At 46.8% G+C, this 22,061-nt stretch overlaps 1 protein-coding gene across 11 annotated transcripts in view; it reads right to left on the bottom strand.

The window, feature by feature from the left end:
* Nucleotides 1-22,061, bottom strand: part of SYN3 (synapsin III) — a 483,026-nt gene that overhangs the window by 24,475 nt on the left and 436,490 nt on the right. For all 11 annotated transcript variants that reach the window (XR_014803099.1, XR_014803100.1, XM_021091550.2 and 8 more), the window contains 3 exons: nt 10,233-10,375; nt 5,219-5,293; nt 1,966-2,068 (listed from right to left, as the gene is read on the bottom strand). Coding sequence is in view for 9 of the 11 variants with exons in the window: in XM_021091550.2 (XP_020947209.1) it covers nt 1,966-2,068; nt 5,219-5,293; nt 10,233-10,375 (321 nt within the window). In the remaining 2 variants the exon portion in view is untranslated. The remainder of the gene's footprint in view (nt 1-1,965; nt 2,069-5,218; nt 5,294-10,232; nt 10,376-22,061) is intronic.

The following is a 22,061-nucleotide window of genomic DNA, read 5'->3' as shown; positions in this document are numbered from 1 at the left end:
GCAGGGCTCCCACCCATGGAGTCACCTGGCCCTGCCGCGCTGTGGGTCCTGGGTGTGGAGCAGACACGCGGGGATGGAGGACTGGCTGGCTCCTGCGGTCACCCCGGCCATGTGCTTCCCATTAGCCGCCCACACCCCAGGGAGGGGGGCAGCCGCAGGGCTCTCCCTCACGTGTCTTGGCCTTGTGTCAGCACTGCCTCTCTGCTGTGGTTTGAGGAGAAGGCCATGGAAGGGAAGTGCCGTAAGGAGCTCTGGGGGGTGTGAGTGTGGAGTGGCGAGGCTAGGGAGGGAAGGGAGAACTCTGAGCCAGAGGGCATTTTCAGAGGAAGCAATGGAGAGCCTTGGGCTGGGGTGGTGGGGGCAGGGGACAGGGGGCAGGGAAAGGGAGTTAGGATGGGACATGGAGACTGTGAAGTGAGGAAGGACATGGGGAGCCATGGAGGAAAGAGGGGGACTGTGGCATTGGGGGAGGCAAGGGAGGATCCACGGAGGGGAGAGAGGGATTGTGGGATTGGGGGGAGGCATGGGGGGGAGTCATGGAGGGAGGGGGGATTGTGGGATTGGGGGGAGGCATTGGGGGGAGTCATGGAGGGAGGGGGGATTGTGGGATTGGGGGGAGGCATGGGGGGGAGTCATGGAGGGAGGGGGGATTGTGGGATTGGGGGGAGGCATGGGGGGGAGTCATGGAGGGAGGGGGGATTGTGGGATTGGGGGGAGGCATGGGGGGGAGTCATGGAGGGAGGGGGGATTGTGGGATTTGGGGGAGGCATGGGGGGAGTCATGGAGGGAGGGGGGATTGTGGGATTTGGGGGAGGCATGGGGGGAGTCATGGAGGGGAGGGGGGATTGTGGGATTTGGGGGAGGCATGGGGGGAGTCATGGAGGGGAGGGGGGATTGTGGGATTTGGGGGAGGCATGGGGGGAGTCATGGAGGGGAGGGGGGATTGTGGGATTTGGGGGAGGCATGGGGGGAGTCATGGAGGGGAGGGGGGATTGTGGGATTGGGGGGAGGCATGGGGGGGAGTCATGGAGGGAGGGGGATTGTGGGATTGGAAGAGACATAGGGGGAGCTATGCAGGGAGATGGGGACTGTGGAGCCAGGAGAGACATGGGCAGCATGGAGGGGAGATGGGGATTGTGGGACTGGAGGAGGCTGGGGCCTCTGGAGGGAGAGGGGCATTGTGGGATTGGGAGAAGGTGGAGAGGAAGTTGTGGGGGTGTGGGGAGGGTGATGAAAAGACTACAGAGACCTGTAGGCAACAGCTCTGGAGGACATCAGGAACTGTGGGCCTGTGGGATGCATGGGCTGCAGGAAGTTGAGGGGGAGAGTCTGGGACTCCGAGCCCCTTTGAGCCTCTCTCTTACAATTAATTTTCCTTCTATCACGCTCCGTTCCTAACCTTCAGCGCCCTTACTTGTTTACTATTCTTTCCTGCCGGCCTGTCCACCCCATGTCTGTCTTGCTTACTGGCTCTGTCTCCTGAGCTCTCCCACACCAAGCCTAAGGGAACTCCTGAGTACATGTTTGTTGAATGAACAGATGATGGAATCTCTGCATGGTGACCAGGGAAGTGTGCCCTCTTTACACACTTGGACACTGAGAAAATAGAAGAGGCCCAAGGAGACAGAATCTTGCCAATTCTTAGCTACTGCTCTTCTCCTACTGTTGGGGCCACAGGTTGCAGAAAACTGCCAAACCTCCTGCCTAGAGCTCTGGAGGCTCAGCTCAGAGTCCCTGGGCGCAAAGGCTTTAGATGTGGCCAAGGGTGGGGACTGGGGGGTGGTAATTGAAGGTGGTGGGTGAGAAGCCTCTGGGAGTCACTTGCTGAGGCCTTGGCACCATGTGCCCCAGCCACGGGCTAAGACACAGCTGACCACGCTGAAGGCCACACTTGGACTCCTTCCCACTGACGTGCCTCCCTGGGAGTCCAGCCAGGCCAGGAGGAGCTCCTCCTTCACCTCTCACCTCAATGATGTAATCTCTGCCATCCTTGCTGTGGACAGCCTTGACAGCACAGATGTCCAGGCCCCCAAACATCTCTGAGCAGCTGTCCACCCACAGCCTGTACCTGCAGGGAGGGACAGACAGTGAGCATGTGGAATGGGGAGCAGGAATGGGGAGCAGGGACAGGGAGGAGAGGAAGAGAGGCAGACAGAGGTTGGGAGAGACACAGAGAGATGCACACAGAAGAACAGGCCATGAGACAGGTAGCGACACACATACGCCCATTCAGAGATGGAGAGAGACAAGACATAAGAGACAGAGAAGCAGCAAGAGAAACAGAAAGGCAGAAAGACAGAGACACAGGCAGTAGGAAAGACAGAATGGGTAAAAAGGGAAGCAGAAACACAGATGGACAGTGAGAGAGAGAGAGACAGAGAGGGAGAGAGACTAGAAAGGGAGCTAGGAAGGCAGGGTAGAGGAAGGATGAGGGGGAGAAGGAACAAGAGTTGGGAGAGATCTCTGTGAACTGAGCCTACCCCTCTAGCACTTTGCTGGCTCCCCAGTAATAGGGAGCTTGCCCTACTCCCATCTGGAGCTGTCTTGGATACCCAGCTTCCCTGAAACCCTTTTCCCTTGGGAATCCTGCGTGAAGGGACCTAGGAATCTCTCCGGGGCCACCCTCCCAGCCCCAGCCTATGGGGACAAAGGGCTCATTCTCTCCCTGTGGGGATGGAGGCAGGGGAGCCTGGCAGGCTGCGCCTCCCTGGTCTGGGGGCCTGGCCCTCTGGACCCACTGCTTTTGTTCCCTTTCCAGCCACTCGATGGCTGCAAGGCCCGTTTGCTTTGCAGAGAAAGATCTCAGCGCTGGACTTTGACCCTACAACAAGGGGATGGTTGTATCTGGAGAAGTTTTCCCGGCCTGGCACTTGGCTTCCCTTGTGGTGGCTGGATTTGGACTCACAGGGGACTTTGTGTCAATGTTCTTGCTTCTCTCCCCACTCTGCAGGGTCACACAGGGCAGGCCTGCTCTGAGATCTATTTGTGTCTGAGCCATAATCCTGGAAGGAGGAAAGATCCTGGCTGAAGTGCTCCCAGAACCAGCTTTGGCATCCCATCTGCTAATGCCCTTTGAGGCACTGCAGGCACTGCCCATGAATTTGCAGAAATTCCAGGCTTGAGTAGACTATTCCCATGGGAGGCTCCTGCAGGGATGGCCCATGTGGCTTGGTACCGAGCAGAGCCAGGGAGATAGTGACCTGCTGGAGACATCTGTCCAGCTTATGAGGCACTGGGGAAGGCTGGGCTCACATTCTGGAAAGGCCATGGAGAAAAGGGCTGTGACTGTCCCATGAATGCCCACTGGGGGAGGTATGTGACTGCCCCAGACCAGGTGATTCAGTTGTGCCAGGTAATGAGCGCAGCTCCCCTGGTGAGACTAGTTAGCATAGGTGGGTACCCACCTTGAAGGTGGCAGCTGCCACCTGGGATTGACAGGAAGGGAAGGAAGCCAACATTTAGTGTCCCTCCCTGCCATGAGCCAGCGCTGGCTTAGGTACTGAACATTCCTCTCTCATTCCTCTGACTTGGGTATGTTACTTCCAATTTATAGTTGAAGAAGTTCAGAAAGGGTTGTTAACTTACCCTATGTAACACAGCTTGGAAGGGGCAGGACCATGCATTTTCATTCATGATACATTCTCAACTTAGAGCCCTGAACTGGAAGTTCCATGAGAACAGTGACCCTAAGTCTCTCAGTCGCTGTTGCTATAGTGGGGTGGTCCCACTTCAATCTCTAGGGCCAGAGACATGACATAGGCCTATCTTATCACAGCATTGCTGCTTTCTGGGCCATAGTGATTGGTTCAGGGATGGTCATGTGATCGAATCCAGGCCAATCAGTGAATAAGGCTCAATTCCAGCTTTTGATTGAAATGGTTGGGAAAGATGTTTTCTTTTTTCTTTCTTTCTTTTCTTTTTTTGTCTTTTTGCCTTTTCTAGGACTGCACCCGCGGCATATGGAGGTTCCCAGACTAGAGGTCTAATCGGAGCTGTAGCCGCTAGCCTATGCAACAGCCATAGCAACACCAGATCTGAGCCATGTCTGCAACCTACACCACAGCTCAGGGCAACGCCAGATCCTTAACCCACTGAAAAGGCCAGGGATCGAACCCGCAACCTCATGGTTCCTAGTCGGATTCGTTAACCACTGAGCCATGACGGGAACTCCTGGGAAAGATGTTTTTGCTAGACTTGACACTGTCAGGATGTAAGCCTGGAGCCACCATGGGTCAGCATGTGAGTGAGTTGGCTGAATGAAGCCAACACAGAAGAGAGCTGAACTAAAGTGGGTAGAATAAGTTCTGAAGTCCTACCTGGAGTTGTACCTCTGGAGTTTTCATTGCCATAAGTCAATATATCCCCCCCTTTGGCTCAAACCAATCTGATTTGTGTTCTGACACAGAACACTGCAACTAACGCAGAGTTCTTAAAGGGGACAAATGGCTCTTTTCTCTTGGCCTCTAGTGCTCGGCACCACAGAGCATGCCGTGGGCACTCAGTACATGTTCGCTGAACAGACCTTTCTGACTCCAAAGCCCATGCACTATCTATTGTCATTGAACGCTTGCAAGCAGAGGTCCCTGGGCACACAGGGAAGGATGTGTGTGTGCTGCCGGCTCCCAAAGCCAGCAACTGGCCCTTCTGTGGGTAAGGATCACTTATAGGAGTTGTTTAAAAGGAGAAAGACCTGAGGAACCTTCAGCCAGAGTGCGCCCCTGCCGCATTCATGATTCATGGAGAATCAACCTCTCCCTCCTCATGTTGGGATAGGAGTAAATCTGAGAGAGGAGTGAACACTCCAGTAGCTCTGGTTTCCTAACAGAGATGCTTCCATGCAGCCATCAGAGCAGAGAGGGACCCTTGAGGACTGCCTACCCTCTCTCTGAAGCAGCTGGGAAGGGACAGAAAGACCCCTGGACTTAGAGTCAAGAGATCAGTGTTCTATTCTCAGCTCTGTCATTGGTGGGCTCTGTCACCCCGGACAAGTCACTGTTCCTCTCTAGACTTTCTTCCTCATCTGTAAAATGGGGTTATTATAAAACTTGCCCTGCAGGCTATTATGGGCAGTAAAGGGGATCGTGCCTAGGAAAGTGCTCTTCGGGTGGTGAGACCCCAGTCAAAGCGTGAGACGGCATTCCTACAGGATCCTTGTTGTATCCCCATCCACCTCCCACGATGCTGGTGCCTCTTCCTAAACACCTCCTCTGCCTCTTACCTCTCGGTCATGGCCACCTGCTCCAGCATGGCAGAACCTGTGTTGGCTTTCCAGTTTCCAGAGATGGAGGTTCTCCTACAGCAGGACAAATAACACAGTGAAATCATTAGGGATGCTTTTCATTGATTTGCTTTCCCTTTTGCACTGGTTGTTAGGAGGCTCTGATTCAAAAACCTGGCTTACATGATGATGTGAATTCTTAGGTACACATCCTGTCTTAGATTTATATTTTTTTGTTTTTATTTACCTTTATGTTGATTATTTTACTTGTATCTTATGTATCTTTTTCTAAGCCACCTTTTGAAATCTAAAAGTTAAATTTAAAAAATGCCTACACCATCAGATTAAATCCTCCAAACTTGGGTCTTCTGTTTTTCAGAAGGATTAGGGCAGTATAGCCCCTGGTGACTCTGAAATTTTCTTTACGAGCCCTAAAATGTAGGACCCATGGACAGAAGGGATTACTCTTCCATGGTGAAGAGCAGGAGGGCCTGGCCTCTGCCTGTCTTATTATGTCTTGGTTCCCTTGCCTTTTCTGCACCAGCAACAACTGACCTCTCTCGGACCATGCCCATGGCTCTTTCCTGTGTTTAGGCCTCCACACATCTCCTTCCTTTTGCCCGACCCAGTCTTCATCTCCACCTCTGCCTCCCTCAGTCCTACTCATCCTTCACGTTCCATCTGAAATGTGACTTTTGACAGCACACCTTCTCCAATAAGAATAGAACCCCCTACAATACACCATATACTAATGTTTAATAATGCGCATCTCACTTGTTTTTTCTTTTTGTCTTTTTAGGGCTGCACCTGTGGATTATGGAAGTTCCCAGGCTAGGAGTTGAATTGGAACTGTAGCTGTTGGCCTATGCCACAGCCACAGCAACTCAGGATCTGAGCAGTGTCTGTGACCTACACCACAGCTCATGGCAATGCCAGATCCTTAACCCACTGAGTGAGGCCAGAGATCGAACCCTCATTTGTCGTCATGGATACTAGTCAGATTCGTTACTGCTGAGCCACAACGAGAACTCCTGCATCTCACTTGTAATGACTGCTTTAGTGTGCCATATTCCCTGAGGGCAGGGAGCATGTTTGACTCATCGCTTTTCACCTCTAGTGTCCAGTGGTCAGTTCCTGGTATGTGGTAGATGCTCAGTAACTACCCACTGGGTAATGGACTGTGTATGCTGAAGAGAAGTCCAGAAAAACTATCTCTAATGTGTATCTAGATTCAGCAAAGACTGAATGGATTTAAGCAAAGTGGCAGAGGTGAAGTAATTTGTTTTATGGCCTAGGGAAGGCATGCAGTTGAGGTTAAAAGGTAAACCAGGAGAGGAACTGCTACAAAAACATCTTTCTAGAAGGGAAAATAAAATGTATCTGAGGACAGCAGATGCTGAGAATAGATGGTGGCCATTAGGAGCCATAATGACTAGGGTTGCAGTGACGTTGATAAGCTTTACATCAGTTTACTTCAGTCCAATGTTATTCGATTTGGTGAAAAATCACCAGGCCCCTCTGTCCTGGGTACAGGACTGGTCTGAGTGTGCAGAGATGACCCCTTCCTTGGGTTCCTCACTACTTTAAAAGGTTGACTAACCTACCTAGGCATGGTAGGGTTTGCAGTGCACATGAGACATAAAGAATCCCAGGAAACAAAGGAGAAACTAGTCATTTAATGTGACCCCGGAAGGTAGTGACAGAGATGTACCTGGGAAGATGGGCAGGATTTGGTAGAGTGAGATCTGTATGGTGACAAAGGAAGGTAAGGATGCGATGGACCATTGAGTCAGATGGATGTGAGCTTGAATCTTGGTTCCAGCATTTTCTAGCTATATGACCATGGAAAACATCTCTGAATCTTTATTTTATCTTTAGTAAATAGAAATAATTATAGTATCATGCTTATAAGGCATTGTGTGGATAAAGGAAATATTCCCATAAATTTCTTAGTACAATGGGTGCTACTATTAATTTTTGGTATGTGTAGACAAGAAAGAAAGCATTCTCATGCCATAAGCAGCAGGAATACAAGGCAGATTGGTCTCCTTCCAAGAAGATAATGACAGTGAGAGCTGATATTTAGTAAGTGCTTTCTATGTCAGAGACATAGGTCTGAAAGCACTGGCTTATTTCAGCCTCACAAAGCCTAATAAGAGGGACTTTTTCTTTTTCTTTTTTTTTTCTTTTTTGGCCATGCCCACAGCAAGCATAAGTTTTTGGGGCAGGGATTGAACCCAAGCCACAGCAGTGACAATGAGCCTCAGCAGTGACAATGCCGAATCCTTAACTGTGAGGCCATCAGGGAACTCGTGGACATTATTATTATTACGATCATTCCCACTAAATAGTAGAAGCCACCTGACCATATCTGAGAAATGCTATGCTCATAACCATGACTCTCCATGGCAGAGCTCATCACAGGTTTAGGGAAAGGAGTAGGGTGGCCCAAATGCGATGCAGCTGCTGGAATATAGGGTGGAATGTAGACGGTGACAAAATAATCTACGTTTATGACACATGTATCATGCTAATGCCCTTGTTGAAAAGGGAAGGGATGAGTGTTGCTGATTTAAATAACTCTGAACATTCGTGGAGACAGTATAACTATGTACAAAAGGAACTGTATATAGGTCCTGTACTGCAGTTGGTTACATTCTTTCTCACGGGGTACAGCTTGATGGTTCTACAACTGTACACATACACTGAGACTGAATGAAGAGGTGAATGGATGGGAGATGGTGGGAGCCAGGCTTTTCCTGGTTGGGGTGGGAAGTTAGAGCCAAGCAACCTGGACAGGCTAAAATGAATCATGTGGCACTGGATGAAAGTCCGAGACATCCACAGGGATGCTGGTTAGCTTTAGCTATAGATGGATATATACAAACATAATTATAGACATGTGTGTGTGCACACATATGGGTTGAGAAACACATATTTCTTTCCTAGTTCTGTCTTCTGAGAGGACTTAGAAACAATGACACCCAGTAGCAACAAGCACAAAGGTCCGAGTGCAGGGCAGGAAGTGGGTCAGAAGGGACACTGAATGGTCAGGGGTGGAGAAGGCGTTCTACACTGAAGCCTGACATAAAACCCCTCGCTCGAACATGGGCCAACCCAGGGTTCAGGAAATGCCACAACTAATGACAAATTGGAACTCTTGGGGCAGAAAGGCTCGGCATAAAGAATGCGGCAATGAGGTAATCCTTAAGAAGAGAAACTGGGACAAGGTGTCGTCAATGTCAAGTGGAAACACTAACAATGAGGAGAGGAGGGAAATGATATCATGACGGATGGAAGAATGCATTGGACCATGCACTGGAATGTTCTCCAGCTCAGAGAGGTTGGGGGAACTGGGGTGGGGGGGGGCGTGCTGATCTTATCACCCTGAGCGCATCTGAGAGCAGAGACAGGTCTGGCCTTACTCATGGATGGAAGGGAGTGACTGGCAAGACAGGCCAGAAGTATTCCTTGACTCCATCCCTTTTCTGGGCATATTTCCTTATAGGTCAACTGGCTGCATCTTCTCCAGTTTCCCAGGCAATGGCAGAGTGGAGTGGTTACAATAGAGACTGTGTACCCCATAAAGCTTAAAATTACCATCTGGCCTTTTACAGAAAAAGTTTGCCAATCCCCAGTCTAGGCAATCCGGGCAGTGCAAAAGCAACCCTAGATAATACAGAAATGGATATGGCTGTGATCAATAAACCTTATTTAACAGAAACAGGTGGAAGCTGGACTTGGCCTGTGGGCTGTGGTTTGCTGTCCCTGACCTAGAGCACAGCTGCATCACCAGAAGCACCTAGACTTTCCACTTGACCAGAGCCAGCAGTTGCAGTCTTCAAAGGTGGAGCCAGACAATCAGTGCTCCACACATGCTGTCGTCTCTCTGGGGTCTTATCACTTCAAGTGGAACTGACAGCATTCCAAAGTGAGACAGAGAGGCCTTGGGGCAGATAAGATCTCTCTAAAGGCTAAGGTCTCTACCTAGTCATGAGCTCTACCCTCTCATCCTTGGAACCACAGCTCCAATATGCGTCATCTTTTGCCTGAACCACCCCTGGGAAGAATGTGTGTTCAATTTTCTGGCATTTGTTCCTTTTCTTTTAGTCACGGAACCTCTATTTCCACTGGATAATGACCCTGCCCACACTGCAGGCCACCTTGGTGGGGCTCTCCAGGCTGGCTGTCTACCATCCTCTAACCAATAAGCACGTGACCACAGTCAGACTAATCAGCACTATTTTCATGGAATCACGATCTTGAGTTAAGCCCTGAAAATGATTAGGGCAGATTCACTTCCTAAAGGGATGCCAATGGAGACTGTCTATTACTTCTGACTACCCAGATGCCTGGGGCTACCCTGGATCCTAATATTTCTAAAATTGATAATTTGAGCTTTTTTATAGTTAGTTAATTTTTTAAGTTTCTTATAAATTCCCTCCAAAAAACCAACCAACCAAACAAAAAAAACCCCCACCAAATTAGTCAGCTGTGGTTTCTACTGCGTGCAGCCAAAGAAATCTGATGTTATCTCCTACCTGATCTTATTAGTCCCAGAGAAACCCTTTTGCAACCCAGATATTAGCCCCAGAGCCATCTTTTTATAAATACATGTCAGATCATGCTCTGCTCAGAAGAGAAGAGAGGAAAATTCAAAACCCTCAGCAAGGCGTTCAGGGCCCTCCTTGATTTGTCCCTAAGTCTCTCTTCCACATATGTCTCGTAGGACATACATCCTGTATACACTTGCAAACATGCCAAGAGTCTGTCTGCCCTCATTTGGGTGGACAGATTTCTACTGTGGGATAGGCCATGATGGAACAGCAGCCTTCAGCTACACTGACCAGAGAAGAAGGGCAGTAAAGGAGACAAAGAGAATAATGATGTTTCTATGGGGTCTCTGCCCTGGGGCAGGGGTGACAGGGCTGGACAGGCATCTCTAATCTCTGCTCCGCCCACACTCTGCTCCTGCCCTTCCTCCCAGCTCCCCAGCCCTTGCCCAGGGACTCACATGTAAGCCTTGTAGTTGGATCCAATTTTCTGGATGCGGATGTCATACTTGGAGTCGATGAAGGCCTCGGTGGTGGCATAGGTTTTGGCCATAGCCACCATGCTGGTGATGTCCAGGTAGTCATGCTGGTTTTCTACTTTGATCTGTGTGGGAGGATGAGGGCGTGAGCACCACCCACCCAGTGTTTGAGGACCCATCCAGTGCCGAGACCCAGGGCTGCATGTATAGTGACCTTGAGAAGGTCATCTGCCTGGCTGGGGAGGCAGTCATAAGATACAAGTCACTCCACTACTTCCTGTGGAAGAGAAAGGCAACATTCCACTTGGGGAGTTAAGGGAATCTTTATAGAAGGGTGAGCTCTGAACAGGGTTTGGAAGAGTGAGCGTGATTCTCATGTGGGCTTCAGAGCAGGTGCATTCTCTGAAAAGGATGGAGAATGGACAAAGCAGAGGCAGGAGGAACTGGTGGAGGGGAGTGGTTCACACTGATTGGGGGAGCAGGAGGGTGAGGGGGGTCTTCAGGGAAAACGCCATGGAAGGCCTCTACACTGTGGTAGGGGATAGAACACTAGCCCGAAGGCTCTGGAAAGCCACTTGAAGGAGAGGCATTTAAACAAGAATGTAGCCTAATTTGTGTTTTAGAAAAAAATCATTTAAGCAGTTGTGTAGAGAGCTGGCTGGAGGGGTGTGATATGGGATAAGGAGAGGTCAGTTTGAAAGGAGAGAGTGTGCATGTGTATATGTGCAAGTGCAGGGTGTGTACGAGGGTTGTAAAAGACGTGTTTGTGTGTGTGTGTGTGGTGTGTGTGTGTGTGGTGTATATGTGTGGCATGTTGTTTGCATATGTGATGTGTGTGGTGGGTAGTGTTTCTGTGTGTGCAGGCAGCATGTGTGCTGTGCATGTGCATGTGTGTGTGTGTGAGTGTGCATCCTGGACATGACTAGCTCTGCTAGGCCAAAGCCCTTGGGGAGAAACTCACTCATACTGTTTACTGGGCTGAGGCCAGGAACATGGGGCGGTGCCCCAGGGTCAGAGAGCGGTCTCAGGAGAGCTTCCAAGGCCAGGAGCAGGGGACAAGGCCAAGGCTCCATGACAGTAATCTCAAGACATAACAGAGGCTGACTCCCAGTGCCTGTGGATAGCTGGGTGGGTGCCCCCTCCTCTGTCATCCTCACTAGGACAGCAGAGGGGTTCTGAAGCTAGGCCAGCAGGGGGAAGAGGCCAGACCCCCTGGGGGCTGGGTGGGTGCTGAGCAGCCTTGTTGGAGGTGGTCCTGTCCTTACAGCCTCTCTGAGCCCTTTCTTGCTTGCCCTTCAGCTCTGCAGTGCCCTGGCCACTCCCTGCCTCCATGATGATGCCCGGCCAGATCTGCCCCAACTTCATAACAAGCATGTTCCTTTGGGACTAGATTGTGAGATAGGCAGGGCGGGCATTATTATGACAATTTAATGGATGCAGAAACAGAGATTTCTCTCCTTGTCCAAGGCCATGTAGCAGCTAAGCACAGAGCTGGAAATGAAACTATAACACACAGCTGCTCTTTGCACCATCTCAGGGTATCTGCAAGTGTGTGCCTGCTGTTCCACCCAACAGATCATAAACAATGATGGGGAGAGAGGCTTAGCAAAACTCCTCCCTCTTGGCTCTCTGTGCTTTCCAGCCTCCATGGCAGGGTGCCTTACACTGGAGGCTGAACCCACCCTTTGTTCTAGGTCCTCTAAGGCTCTGACTGCCTTAGTTTTATCCGGGCATCTGGTTTCTCAACTAAAGATTACTTTGTCCCAGTCTCCTTTACAAGCAGATGTGGCCAAGTCTACAAGTCTGGCCAATGAAAACGTGAATAGACATGATACGAGCGACCTCTGGGTGGTGACTTTAAGACAAAGGGAATCTTCCCTTTCCTCCTTCCTTCTTCTACTTGGCTGGGATGTGTCCATGATGGTGGGAGCTGGAGCAGCCTTTTTGAACCACGTGATGGAAGCTGCATGTTGAGGATGGCTGACTAATAAAGTAGAAGGAACCTGAATTTCCAACACCATGAGTCAAGATCAATCCCTTGACTATGTATGCTCAGACTCTTACATGAGAGAAAAGTAAATCTTAATCTTGTTTAAGTCACTGTTATTTTAGTCTTTGTTAAAGAAGCTGAACTATATTTCTGCCCTGTATTTTTAGTCTCTTGCTCTTCATTGATTCTTTATACGTTGGATCAACATGATCATGGATCCACTAATCTCAAATTATTCCTGCTTTTTAATACCTCAGTTACCACTGCTCTCTTTGTCTCTATGACTCATTTCCCACTCACCCTTAAGCCCACACTCTCTGGATTTCATTCCCTACCACTCTACTGAAAGTGATCTGGCAAAGGTCACCTCTGACCTCCTCATTGGCAAGTCCAGTAGAGTTCCCTTCAGTCTTCATCCTGCTTTGGCACTCTATGGCATATGAAGTTGCTTAACTTTTTTTTTTAATTTTTTTTAAATTAAAAAAATTTTATTAATGATTTTATTTTTTTCCATTATAGTTGGTTTACACTGTTCTGTCACTTTCTACTGTACAGCAAAGTGACTCAGTCACATAAACACACACACATATATATTTTTTTCTCACATTATCCTCCATTCTGTTCCATCACAAGTGACTAGATATAGTTTTCCCTGTGCTATACAGCAGGATTCCATTGCTTATCCACTCTAAATGCAATAGTTTGGATCAATTAACCACAGATTCCCAGTTCATCCCACTCCCTCCTCCTCCCCCTCCCCTTTGGCAACCACAAGTCTGTTCTCCAAGTCCATGAGTTTCTTTTCCGTGGAAAGGTTCATTTGTGCCATATATTAGATTCCAGATATAAGTGATATCATATGGTGTTTGTATTTCTCTTTCTGAATTACTTCACTTAGTATGAGAGTCTCTAGTTCCATCCAGGTTGCTCCAAATGACATTATTTTCTTCTTTTTATGGCTGACTAGTATTCCATTGTGTATACGTACCACATCTTCTTAATCCATTCATCTGTCAATGGACATTTAGGTTGTTTCCATGTCTTGGCTATTGTGAGTAGTGCTGCAATGAACATATGGGTGGATGTATCTTTTTCAAGAAAAGTTTTGTCCAGATATATGCCCAAGAGTGGGATTGCTGGGTCCTATGGTAGTTCTATATTTAGTTTTCTGAGGTGTCTCCATACTGTTTTCCATAGTGGTTGTACCAATTTACATTCCCACCAGCAGTGTGGGAGGGTACCTTTTTCTTCATACCCTCTCCAGCATTTGCTATTTGTTGACTTGTTAGTGATGGCCATTCTGAGAGGTGTGAAGTGGTACCTCACTGTAGTTTTGATTTAGGGCATTTCTCTAATGATTAGTGATGTTGAGTATTTTTTTTTTATGTGCCTGTTGGCCGTCTGTATGTCTTCTTTGGAGAAATGTCTATTCATGTCTTTTGCCCATTTTTCAATTGGATTGTTGGTTTATTTATTTATTTATTTTATTTTTTGTCTGTTTGCCATTTCTTGGGCCGCTCCTGTGGCATATGGAGGTTCCCAGGCTAGGGGTCGAATCGGAGCTGTAGCCACTGGCCTACGCCAGAGCCACAGCAACGAGGGATCCGTCTGCAACCTACATCACAGCTCACGGCAACACCAGATCGTTAACCCACTGAGCAAGGCCAGGGATCGAACCTGCAACCTCATGGTTCCTCTTCGGATTCGTTAACCACTGCGCCACGACGGGAACTCTGGATTGTTGTTGTTTTTTTTTTTTTTTTTTTTTTTTTTTTTTTTTTTTTTTTTGCTGTTGAGTTGTATAAGTTAGAAAAAAATTTTTTTTCTACTGTAGTTGATTTACATTGTTCTGTCAATGCTTAACTTTTTGAAACTTGTCTTCACATCACTGTTCTCTCCCTTTTTCCCCTGGCAACTTCTTTGTAGTCTATGTTGCCTTTTTTCCAACAGCTGCCCCTTGGGTGGTCATAGTATTTCATTCCCAGCCAACATCTGGGAGCCGGTAGAGAGCATCAGAGTTATCAAAATGAAAGAATGGAGGTGAGAGCTTGCAGAGACAGCATGTCTAATTCAGTTTAGTCACTGGGTGGATCTGGAAAGGACCAGAACTACTTCTGCTCCTTGGTTTCCTAGACAGCACAGCATACCTGCAGACTGTCTCAGAGATTTCTGGTTGTCTACAGCATCTATTCTCTTCTTCAAGAGCTGTGAATTGCCTTGATCTGGGGGTGCATGACCATAGAGAAGAAATATTACACTTCCCCTTCTCCTGGGCACCCATGTGTGGTCATGTGATCGATCACATTTCGGCCAATGGGATGTGAGCAGAAGTGGGGTCTGAACTTCTAGGTCTGCCTTAACAGGGAACTGTTGGGGGGATGTTTTTCACTTCCTCCCTGTCCTTGTCCTGCTGGCCGGAGTGAGCAATACTGTAGACCTTGTATCTGAAGGGACTCCGGGAAGGGATGACAACAGGACGGAAGGAGACTGTTATGTGAGAGAAAGTCCTAGCTTGTTTAAGCACCTTACGCCTTATTACAGCAGCTGAACTTTATCCCTAAGTAAATATTTGTTGTATGCATCATGCATGCTTTCATTTATTCACAGGACAGACAAAATAAATCAAAGAGAGAAAGTGTACACAGAGGAATTTAATAAATTAACTAATTAGTGGTCATCCCAACTTCTATTTGTGAGCCCCCCTCTCCTATATTAGTGGGGTGGGGTGCTCCTCCTGCCCCCTCCAGGACTGAGCACAACCTAGGTTTCTCTTACAGTGGCTAGTAACTTTATTCTCCAATTGTGTGATGTCTGAGCCCCGTAAAACCAGCTCTGGCTCCAGCGCTGGCTCCACCCGTGTCTGTCTCCCCATTAGATTGTGAGCTTCCTCAGGACAGACACCATGTCCCATGGAAGCTGTAGCACTGGCTCCCGCCATGTTGCAGATACTCCAAACATGTTTGCTGGATTGATTTTAAGAAGGATAAAGATAAGCTTGTAACTTAGGAGGGGGCAGGGGGATGCAGGGACAAATAAGGAGGCTTGGAAAAAAGCAAAGAAAATGTGTTTCAGGGAAACATGTTTTATAAGGTGCATTTTTCTGTAAATGCTCAGGCTGGATTCCACACCCTCAGTGGTTTACAGCTTCCCAGTGTAGCTTTAGTTGCACAATTGGTTAGGGTGAGCATGGTACTTATAAGAGGCATACAGCTTCCATTGTGAACCTTGAGATCTGGTGAAGTCAGGGACCCTGGAGAAGGGAGCAGGTGGCTTGGTGAGTAGATGCTGGAGGGGACTCTGGGCTAGTGCTCAGGCCATAGAGGGAGGTGCAGCCTTGGGGATGGTGGAATGGCTGCCAGCCTAGGGAGGGAGGCTTGGCACTCTGCTTTATTTACTAGCTGGAAACCCCTCCAAGTGTTCACAGAGACAAACCGAAAGCAGGAAGCCCTAAATGAGCTGTGATTCAAGATTATCCATTTGCAGCTCTGGGGAACCTGTGCCAGCCTTGGACTCCCTGATTCGAAGACTCACATCCTTGCCTCTCCCCACCCCCTTCCCTGTCTCTTCTCTCCTTTCCTCCTTCCTCGCCTCCCTCAGTCTCCTCCTCCTCACCCCATCCCTCTACATCCACTGGGTGCTCCCATCCTTTCCCTCTTATTTTAACTTCTGTCTCCTCTTTGTCGCTTTGTTTTCCTTTGTCGCCTCTTACTTCTCCCATCTTTCCCCATCTCTCCCTTTCACCTGCTTCCCTCCCTCCACTTTCCCTGACCTCTTCTCAGTGCGTCTCCTTCCTCCTGCTTTCTTCCCGTGTCATCTTCATCCCTGCCTTCCTGTTCCTCCTTCTCCTTTCCCTCACCATATCCTAGGTAAGTTTCTCACATTTTCCTCCTCTCCTGCTTTTGAACTTTCACCTCCCTCTTAGGAGTGTGTCTGCATACACCTGTGCTTGTCTGCAGGGTGAGTGAGGAGGGAGAGTGAAAACAGGAGAGAAACTGCGCAGAAGAGTCAAGACACAATTCCATATCTCCTCATTGGGGTTCACCTCAGAGGCCTCCTACTCCAAATCCCAGCCTGGGATGGGAAAATCATCTTCTACAGCCTCGGTATTTGCTTGAACACCTCCAAAACCAGGGAGCTCACTCCTGGGCAAGCCAGCTCATTTCCATCTTAGGGAGCTTGTTCTACTGTATACTGGACTAAGAGGGAATGAATGGTCCCAGTTAGTGAGCATGCAGAGTAAGTTCTGGCCCTCTGCCTTGTGTCTACTTTTCATTCACCGGAAGAGAGTCACCCAGCTGTGCCTAAGTCACTCTCTCGAGCTGGTTTCAGACCCTTATCTACCTTAAAATACTCCCCTTGTCACTGTCATAACCTATGTGGTTTCACTGGCTAAGATGGGATAAGATGGTCACCAGGCTCTATCTGGAATATATCTGCCCTAGTCCTGCCTCAGCGCCTTTGCACTTTCTGTTTCTTGCTTGCCTGGCTCACAGCCTCATTTCACTCAGGTCTCCCTTCTAGCCTCACCTTCTCAGAGCTGCCTTCCCTGACTACCATGTGAGGTTACTCCTCCACCGAGCACTCCTACCTCACCCTGCTTACTTTTCCTCCAGAGCACCACATATCTACTTATGTGTTTGCTGTCTTTCTTCCCTGCTATTCCACTAGAGCCTAAGCTCTGCATGAGTACTGCTGTATTTCAAGCACCTATAACAACAGGGAACAATAGACTCTCAGTAAATTTGCTAAATATTTGAACAAATATATCTAAGTATTTACAGATATGTATTGAGTGCCCATTTTTTTTTTCTTTTCAGAGAATTGCTGATTATTTTTCCAGATACTATATTGGGAGCTGGGGATGCAATAGGGAACAAGATTTATGATTTTTATCTGAATGGAGTTTTGTGCCTATTAATTATTTTGCTCCCATTAATGCAGCTAGATAACATATTAGCTTTTCTAAGAGACATATGGAGCTTGTTCTAAGCTAATATCTCTAGATCACTTTTTAAACACAAGATACTGATAATCCATATCTCTCCACGCTTGGACATGAGTAGGCTTAAAATTTTTTTTCTTTCTTTTTATGGCAGCACCTGTGGCATATGGAAGTTCCCAGGTTAGGGGTCAAATCAGAGCTGCAGCTGTAGGCCTCTGCCACAGCCACAGCAATACCAGAGCTATGGTGCAGCTTTTGGTAATGCCAGATCCTTAGTCCATTGAGTGAGGCCAGGGATCGACCCCACATCTTCATGGATACTATGCTGGATTCTTAACCTGCTGAATTCTGACATTAGTGGTTTTAATCTCAAAAATCTTTTCCAGTCTTGATTGGAATTCAATATTGATTCTGTCATCTGACCTGTTAACTCTCCCTCTCAGCTGTCATTCAAGATTTTGCCAGCTCTTTGACCTTATCTAAGCTGGATTTTAGATCCAGCTCTTCGACGTTATCTAAGTCACTTCTCTGAGCTTTAGTTTCCTTACCTGTTAAATATAACAACTACATTGCAGGATTATTATGATTTTTAAATGGAATTATAGTGAATGTCAAAGGACCTCTCTAGCATAGTGCCTGGTACCTAGAAGGTGCTCAACCAAAGTTATCTTTTAATTGGATCGTTGCTGAGATTCTTTGCTGACCCTGAACACTTTCTTTTTTACAGTTATTTATGAAATAATTCATCCAGTGCCAAATCTATCTCCTGCATAATCACCCAAATTGATGAGGAAAAGTTCTTTTTAGAGGAATTTCAGCTAATAAATGCAGAAGGAGTAAGGGAATTAGAGTATTATTTTCTGAAACAATAATCTTAATGCAACAACAGATCTAGGCAACAGTGATCAATACCAAGACACTGGGAAAGACTGATGGAGAACTTCCTAATGTGTAGATCAAGCAAACAACACCTGAACCCACAGATCAGTCTTAAATCCTAAAATAGAGACAGTCAGACATGATTATGTCTACAGATATGCAAGAGAAACACGCACTATGACCTAAGAAGTATTCTTGCCAAACTCCAGAACCTGAATCAGATCAAGTCTCTATATCCAACCACCAGGTTAAAGAAAAGGCAGGCATTAGAGGGAACAACAGGGAGCCAAATTCAGAAGGCAGGAAATTCTGTAGGAAAACGACCTTTGTTTTTTCTTCCAAAAAATAAATGATGAGAAAAGTAAAACAGAAGGAAGGGACTCTTATAGATCAAAAGAGACTTCTGTCATATTAATCATGTGAAATATGAAGACTTTATTTGGATACAATGAAAACAAATCAATTAACAGAGGACTATTGAATACTGACTATGTATTAGATATTAGAGAATTTTTATTAAGCTTTTAGGTGGTATTTGGCTACGTTAAAAAAGAAGTCCTACGTATAAGAAATTAACACTGAAATATGTGGGATTTACTTTATAATAAGCTGGTGATCCACAGAGACAGAAAGCGGATGAATGGTTGCCAGGAGCCGAGGGAAAGAAGGAATAGAGAGTGACTGATAATGGCTATATGGTAAAAGTCCTGGAATTGTATAGTGGTGATGGTTCCTCTTTGTGAATTTACTAAAAGTCCACTGAATTGTACTTTAGAAGGGCAAATTAATCATGTGAGTCAATTCCTTAAAATAAATCTCTTTCTTTCTATATATACACTTCCTATTGCTTCTGTTTTTTTTGGACAACTCCGATGAAGGTACTGTTTCAGCTAGAGCTGAAGCAAGAACAAAGATGCCCCCTCCCAACATGAGCTGTGACAGAGACCACTATGGCCAAGAACCGACAGAGTGACCTCTGCTGATATAACAAAGTTGGGTTGCTGGAGATTAGAAATCTGAGATGGTGATTTCTTAGGAAAAAGTTATGCCAGCCTACCACTCCTCTGTAGAAGCTACGTCTGGTAGGAGTTTCAGCAGGACATCCAGCACAATTGATGTGTGGCTGGTGCTTACTCCTTCCCAGGCCATCTGCAGGTGAGCATCCTATCTAAGGATGTGAGTGCTTCCCACGGACCGCAGGTGGACTCTGTGGAGAGAGCAGTGGCTGAAGGAGAGACGCCACATCTCCAATGGCTCCACCCTGGTCCAAGGCACCATCATCACCACCCTGGTTGGACTGCTGCCATCATATCATTTTAACATTCCTCCTGCCTAAGCCAAACCTCAGACTGATTTCCTCAGAGTCTCTGGGTGTGGGCCAAGGCATCAGCATTTTAGGGAGCTCCTCAGGTACATGTGTGCTGTCCAGGTTGAAAAGCCTATATGATCTGGTTCCTGGTCTTCTCTCTTTTGCTTTCAGCCAAACTTGGCCCTGCCACACTGCCTTGTACTTGCTATTCTCTCTGCTTGGAATACTTTTCCTAAATACCTTCCTATGGCTGGTTTCTTCAGGTGTCAGCCCAGATGGCCCCTTAGAAGCTTTTCCAACTACCTGGTATTCCTTGCCCACTTTGGGAAGTCTCTACTGAATTATTATTTTTTTCTTACCATCTTTGGCTGCTAATGTTTATATCTTATCTACTAATGTGTTTATGTCTCTCTCTCCACATTCAAATGTAAGCCAAGTAAGACCAGGGCCCCTTGAGCTTTGCTAGGGAGCCAATATAACAGAGTGTTGAAGAATGTAAGCTCAAATCCCAGCTCTATCACTCATTAGCTGTGTGACCTCAAGGAAGTTACTTAGCCTCTCTGTGTCTCACTTTCCTTATCACCAAAATGGTGGGTAATTTGTCAATATAAAGCAACTACTCCACGTCAAATGTGGATGACTTGGATGGTTGTTGAACATTAAATGAGATAGACGTAAATGGTTTAGAAGAACCCGTGGTTCATTACGGGCATTCACTGAATGTTAACTGTTATCATATGCTTTCATACCCTTGACACTCTGCACAGTGCCCGGCTCACTATAGACTCAAAAAATATTTGCTGAAAGAATGAATGAAGGGGACAGTTGTGGGAAGAGCTGGGTGAAGAGAATCCAGGCAGAGGGAAAGGAAGGGCAATGGCCCTGAGGCTGATACTGCCTATTGAAAAGAGACTCACAAACATTAACAGAAAACTGCTATGACATCTTCTTATGGAAGCTGAGGGCTAATAGGATTCAGGCTTGAGGAAGGGGAATGGCACTTCTCCTTAGAGGGGTCATGGGGAATGGTGCCAAGACCCTTCCTAGAAAATGGTTTGACAGACTTGTGGTTGCCAAGGGGCAGGGGTGGAAGTGGTAAGGCTGGGGAGTTTGGGGTTAGTAGATGCAAACTATTATATTTAGAATGGATAAGAAATGAGGTCCTATAGTATAGCAAAGGGAACTATATCCAGGCTCTTTATAGACCATGATGGAAGATAACATAAGAAAGGGAATGTATGTATGTTTGTGACTTTGCAGTACAGCAGAAATTGGCCCAATGTTGTAAATCAAATATACTTTAATATTTAAAAATGAAAAAAAAAAGAATATTTATCCTGAAAAAAAAAAAAGAAAAAAGAAAAAGAAAATGGTTTGGAATCAACCCTGATACAGAAGCACCTGGGCAGCTAAAGTCCACTGCCCGATTCAATGGCCTAGAAAACATTTCAGGCAAGGGTGACCAGCGGCTCATCCCAACCAAACACAGCTCCGTCAGGTTTCTGTGGAAGGCCCGGTTTGGACCTTGCTCTATCTGGTATGATGGCTGAGGCAAACTTGTCTTTTTCAAAGATAACTACGTGAGGCAATTTACCGAACCAGATTATTTACGAATCAGCTAAAAGCTAGGAGGAGGTCTACCAAAAATAATAACTGTACTTTCAGAACACTTGCTCTGTGGTCTCTCTCTCTGGTAATAATTAGTTGGTTGAGCCGGCTGGATTTTCAGGCCACTCCTAGTTCGAGATAATAAAACCATAACCCTGGCACACAAATGGATATTTATTTTTCTGTTTTTATAAAAGGAAGGCAGACATCCAGCTCATTCCAAAGTGGTACACACTGGTTAAGAAACTAGTTAGAGGGAGTGAAGGAGACAATCTAATCTCTTTTTTCCCCTCCCAGTAAAATTTTCCCAGTCTTGGAGCTCCTGGATTCTGAAGGCGGGACTATATGTAGGTTCTGTGCTTATATCATTACCATCAGGCCATGTTCACAGAGTTTAGCTCAGAATTAATTCCTGAGCTTGGCATCAAAAGCTTAAAAGAGGTAAATGGGAGCTGCAGATAACCTAATGCAGGAGTTCCCAAGCTTTCTTAATTGACGGTGCCCGTCTCAGGAGCGATTTCACAGCATTCTAAGGCCAAAACAAGTACCAAGTGGTACTTGTTAAGGAGTTAGCACTAAATAGCTTAATAAATATTTATGTCCTAATAACTTAGTAACTGAAATACACAATTAACATATTTTTATTTCATTCTTAAATAACTACAATTACTTACAAGTGGGATGTGTACAAATTCCCAAACCTAAGAATCATAGTGGAAACTTCGGCCGCGTTTCCTGTTTCACGCTGATTTTCATATAGTAATTGCCTTTTAGCACAACCATCATCAAAATCCCACTTTTGCAAATATGTGACGTCACTGAAAGGAACATGCTGTGATCTAATGTTGAAACTGTGAACCACCTCGGCTAGTAATTTGCATGGTGTCTAACCGATGCCGAGAACTACCGAGTTTCCCTTAGAAAAATTAAAATATACTCTGCTGCCCTAGGGCATTGGGTGCAGGGTCTGGGAATCGTGGGCTTAATGTTATTACTTTTGACATCCTCCCCCAGCAGTGAATAATACAAGCCTCTGGTGCAACATCCCTGGCGAAGAGCCAGTCCGCTCCTCATGTGAAACGT

The sequence above is a fragment of the Sus scrofa genome, chromosome 5 (genome assembly GCF_054392235.1).
Source record: "Sus scrofa isolate SSC_HxYL_T2T_F1_AM1 chromosome 5, Sscrofa_HxYL_maternal_Yorkshire_Landrace_v2.0, whole genome shotgun sequence".
Lineage (NCBI taxonomy): Eukaryota > Metazoa > Chordata > Mammalia > Artiodactyla > Suidae > Sus > Sus scrofa.
Note: the sequence above shows the minus strand (reverse complement) of the source record. Positions and strands in the feature narration are given on the sequence as shown.